Source organism: Fukomys damarensis, unplaced genomic scaffold (genome assembly GCF_012274545.1).
Source record: "Fukomys damarensis isolate Sample0158 unplaced genomic scaffold, DMR_v1.0_HiC HiC_scaffold_36, whole genome shotgun sequence".
Classification (NCBI taxonomy): Eukaryota; Metazoa; Chordata; class Mammalia; order Rodentia; family Bathyergidae; genus Fukomys; species Fukomys damarensis.
Window position 1 is genome coordinate 14,964,810 of NW_022900948.1, and position 5,351 is coordinate 14,970,160.

Genomic DNA, 5,351 nt, shown 5'->3' on the forward strand with positions numbered 1-5,351 from the left:
TTTTTTTTTTTTTTTTTTTTTTTTTTTGGTACTGGGGATCAAACTCGGGTCCTTGTGCTTGTGAAGCAGGTACCAGAACCACTGAGCTAAATCCCTGGCCCGATTTTTGCTGGTGATAAAACTGGCACAGAGGCTAGATGACTTTGAGGTGCACTGCTGATTTAATGCCTTGTGATATAAGATTACTCCACTAAATTGTACTGCCCCTTATTTGAGGGCTTTGAGGAAGGTTGGAGAGTATTGTATAAGAAATAAACACCTCATGTTAATAGCTGTTTTCAAGTCTTTCTAGGAGAAAAAAACTGGAAACAGCTGAGGGCTTGGTTTCTCACTCTGTCTCTGCCTCTGCTTGGTGAACTGACCTGGGCAAGTCATTTCTTCTGGAAGCCTCACTTTTTCATACAATGAAGAATTGGACCAGATGACGCCTTCATTTAACTCATTCTGTTCTGCAGTTCTCTTAACTGTGTGCTATAGCTACATATTAAATGTTCACAGTATACCTTCATGTTAGGCTCAGGGATGCTCTATAATAAAAAAATATATATTTTTAATATTTAAAAAAATAAATTTTAAATGCTATTAATATTTGTAGGCCTTACAAAGCCAGGCATGGTGGTGTACTGTTACAGTTCTGGCTCCTCAGAGGCAGAAGGCTAAGGCAGGAGAATTAAGGGAGCCCCTGGGTTTGAGACCAGCCTGAGGAATAGTGAGTCCCTGTCTCAAAAAACAAAACAAAACAGGGCCGGGGATTTGGCTCAGTGTTTCCACCGCGTGCTTTGAAAGCACAAGGGCCCAAGTTCAATCCCCAGTACCAAAACAAAACAAAAACTCTCTGTATATATTATACTTTGCTTTTTTTCCTGTTCTCTCTGTTTTTATGTTTTGTGTTTGTGTTTTGATAGATGAGTCAATTGAGAGTGAACCCACATTGGAGGGTCAGAGCAAAACTTTCAGAGACAAGGTAAGTATGATAGAATTACAATGTGGGGGTCACAGCAGTTCCTTCTGAGCCTCAGGTTTCTCCATCAGCACACAGCTGGTTGGATCCCAGACTCCTGGTGCTCTCAGCTCCTTCACTCTGTGATTCTGTGGACAGAGTCTGCAGAGACCTACTGGTCTCACAGGACAGACGTGCTCCTGCCTGGGCAGCTGAATGCAGTTCTGTGCCAGTGTTTGGAACTTGTTCTCTGGGCTAATAAGGTGTATCATAACACTTGTTTTTAGGATTTTGTCCAAGATTTAGAAAATATTGGAAACTTTCCCATTAAAACACATTAAACTTTAGGATTTCTAATATGGAAGGTTCCTACAAAGATCATTTCACCCTTGATGGCAACTGATAAAATATTCAGTGCTCCCTCAGGGAGAAAGAGTAAATGTTTGTTAGCAATGTCTGTAAGGTGTGCACCACAGATTACTGATGGAAAAGCCATTTTTTTTTTAAGACTAGGAAAAATTTATTGAGAGAAAGAAAGCTTCTGTCTTGTTACGGAAGGAATTTGCAAGTGACACACAGAGGCAGCAGAATGGAAGTAAAATAACATTTACTCATCGACAAGGGTCGATTGCACATAAGCAGTACCTGGATCGACGAAGCACTGGGTTACGACTCCTCCTTTTATAGGGTTTTATAGCCTTGACTTCATTTGGGTGGTTACATTTCATTCTCACAGTTCAAATCATAGATACAGGATAGTTAACTTTGACCCAGATATAATTCTTTGCAGTTGGGCAGTTTATCTTTAAGATCCGCCTAGTTATCTATTCTAGTCTATGGGAAGCGGGTGTTCAGGGTCAGGGGAGCAAATGTTAGCAATGGGTTCTTTCATCTTGATACTTTTACAGTCATGTGGTTCTAGTCTCTTCGGAGCTCAAGGTCTTGATGTGTGCCCTGTTATCTCGGTAAGACCAAATGCCTCATTCAGCAGTTAGTGCCCTTGGTGCCTGTTAGTTCTGAGCTAAACAAAACAAACTGCTCTTAGAGACAGCAGAACCTGTTTTACATTTTAACACTTTATAGGTTTTTGCCATTTATAAAAGTTTTCCCTATCAGTCTAAGAAGAGGGACGGAAAAGTGGATTGCCCATACACCCCACTCCTCACACGTGTTATACAGTAAAGCCATGTGGTGAGGCAGGTACAAAGTGGGACAAAACTATAAGACCTAATTGAAAATTACAAGGTGGGCATGAGGTAGGGCAAAACCATGACCAACCAATAAGATTACAAGTACAGTCACCCAGGCAATATTGATTAAATGGGGGTCAAGTGGGGGAGCAAGTCCCATAGCAAGCATACAAGGATTTTCAGTAAGGGTAGGAATCATGGATTTTCCTGGAAAGTCTGGGCTAAGACCTTGGCCCCTCACCCAGGTGATTGATACCTATTTAGAATATCAATCACTAAAGAAAAAGGAAAAAATAAATAGAATATCAATCACTGCTATTTATCCTCAGGGGAAGCACAAGGGTGTAGTAGTTTCTCTCCTTTTACAGTTCTGGCCTTCAGTGAATGTGTCTTGATTGTCCTCCGTGTTAAAGTCTTTGATTTGTAAATGGCCCTTTACAGTTTATAAAATAAGCATGTCAGATCTGTTAATATACTTTGATGTGTACAACAGTCCTAAGAATTACAGTAGCTAGGTACGATAGAAATGACTCAACTTAGAAGTGAGGTGATGATGGCTTGGGGAACCTAGAGTTTCCTTGTAGTTCCCTGCCTCTCCAGGGATCGAACTTAGGACCTTGCGCTTGCCAGCAGGCTTGGCACCACTGAGCTAAATTCCCAGCCCTCCTTGTAGCTCTGCAGCTAGGAATAGCAGTATCCACCCAGACTATCTCCACTAATCAGATTTGTCTCTTGCACAGATGGACTCTTGCATTGAAGCCTTTGGTACCACCAAACAGAAACGAGCTCTGAACTCCAGGAGAATGAACAAAGTTGGTAGTGAATCTTTGAATCTAGCAGTAGCTAAAGCTGCAGAAGAGATCATTGATACAAAGGGTGTGGAAGGTAAGCAGCCAGAACTTGGGGTAAGAATCTGCCCGCAAAGATAGCTTTCTCTTCTTTTGAGATCTTTTGTCAGCCTCCTAGATTGAAGTGATGGGGTTAAGGCTGGATTCCTCCTGCAGTTTGCTGAGGGCCTTCTCAGGGACAGTTTCAGGAAGCAGTAAGAAGCATCCCTGTGGTGCTGCTCTCTGTGGCATACTGCATTCAAGTGGAGGAGACAGGCTTAGGTGTGTCTGCCCTGTTCCTGATGCAGGGTTATAGCCTGCAGGGCACAGAGGAAGGAGAAGGTCTCATGTCTCTCTGAGTCCCAGAACGTTTCAGTCAGAAAGGTGATGTGATGATGAAACTCAGCCTCCAGAGGTGGCATTTCACTTTGAGGTTAGTGGGTCTTTTTCTGATCATTGACAGTTTGCATATTTAACCATATTATTTTTAAATTATTTATTATGCAAATATATTAAAAGAGCATTAGTGAAAGTTTTTTAAGAATGAAATTCTACAAATTTTGAGAAAATCTGTATCCAGTGATTACTATGTGTAAATTTTTAAATACATTTACAATATTATTTTTTGTCATATGATACAGATCTACCGAAATTTTATATATTCCATGTGATCAGCCAGTTATTCCCCAGCTCCATCTTCGGAATTTAAAAATATTCTAAACACTTAGTTGTGAGTTGTGTTCTCTTTTTTGTTCTTATTGACTGTTCTGGACCAGCACCAGGCTCTTTTAATCACAGTAGCTTTGTTATTGGTTTCTTATCTCATAGGGAAAATTCCTAAAAAATGTATTGGTTATTATAGCATGTTTTTTTTTCCCGGTGATTTTAAGAATTATTTTGTCAAGTACCTTCAAAAATCCAATTGAATATAGCTGGGCGGGTGGTGCCACCTAATCCCAGCACTTGGATGGCTGAGGCTGGAGGGTCTCTGAGTTTGAGGCCAGTCTGAGCTACATAGTTCACGGCCAGCCTGAGCGGCATAGCAAGACCCTGTCTCCAAAAAAAGCAAAAAACAAAATCAAATCAAATTAGGATTAATGTGGGGGAGAATTAACATCTTTATACAATATTGTATTTTCCTATGTAGGAACATAGAAATAGGTCTCTGTTTATTCAAAGAAGTACTTTAATGTCTAAGTAAATTTTTTAATTTTTCGTTAACTTTCAAGGTATTACAAGACATATAAAATGAAAAATAATTAAACTGTATTCCCAATATTGTTTACCAGGCCACTATTAGAACTTTTCTGTTTTCTTCTCCATTATTACCTTTATGTGTATGTAATTCTTATCATTATTGTAGATTACATTTTTATATTCTGATTTTTTTTCCACTCAAAATGGGTGGTGAAATTTTTTGCAGGTTAAGCCCCTAAAGGCTATTTTGAGTATCTCTCATTTTATTAATTTAATTAATTTATTTTTTGTGGTACTGAGGATTGAACCTAGGTCCTCACACATGCTGTGCAAACAGCCTTCTCACTTGTGTCTTCTCTCATATTGTATTATAAATGTTTATTAGCATGTGTGCCTCTCCTAACTCTACTGCAGTTATTTGCCAGGAACCATGCTATATCTGCCTTCTCCTGGCCCTACCATCCCGAGCATCAGCCTAGAGGGCAGCTTGGGACACTGGGACAGAATCATTCAGAATCAGTCTTTTTAGGCTTACTGCTGTTTCAGCTGCATAGCTTGAGAAGAGTGTTGGGGAACCCGAAACCAAACAAGGTGAAACTAACACTAACTTTCCCTTTACTAAAAGCACTAGTCAGTGATGCCATCCAGGGTGACTTGCAAGATGACTCCCTCTACCTTCCTCCCTGCTATGCTGATGCAGCCAAGCCTGAAGATGTGTATAAATTTGAAGATAGTATCCTTTTTGTGGTAAAAAAAAAAAAGCTGTCTTATTTCATATTGTGATGTTTGTACAGCCAGACTCTCCGAGGGTGTCCTTCATCCTGTGACATTCATGAAAACAACATCTAAACCTTTGCACTTCTCACTAGCTGAGACAACCACCCCTGAGATTCAGACCATTCCTTAAAATGTACCAAATGCCTTCAGCTCAGCCCTGTAGAGATCACTCTCCACAAATAGTAAAAATAAAACTTTTGAATTGGATAATACCCAATGTCTAGGACAGACTGAGTTGGAACATGGAATTTTATTACTTGATGGGTCTGTTTAGATGAAAAGTGCCATGGTGGCTTTACAGTAAGAAAGACAAAGCAGGGCCTTGGATTTAGCTCAGTGGTGCTGCCACCTGCCTTGGAAGTGCAAGGGCCTGAGTTCAATCCCCAGTACAAAAAAAAAAAAAAAAAAAAAAAAAAAGAG

At 40.0% G+C, this 5,351-nt stretch overlaps 1 protein-coding gene across 1 annotated transcript in view; it reads left to right on the top strand.

Moving 5' to 3' along the window:
* The window catches only part of Polr1e (RNA polymerase I subunit E), a 24,508-nt gene that overhangs the window by 6,251 nt on the left and 12,906 nt on the right, over positions 1-5,351 (top strand). The window contains exons 5-7 of the mRNA XM_010619405.2: positions 906-964; positions 2,871-3,015; positions 4,780-4,887. Coding sequence (XP_010617707.1) covers positions 906-964; positions 2,871-3,015; positions 4,780-4,887 — 312 coding nt within the window. The remainder of the gene's footprint in view (positions 1-905; positions 965-2,870; positions 3,016-4,779; positions 4,888-5,351) is intronic.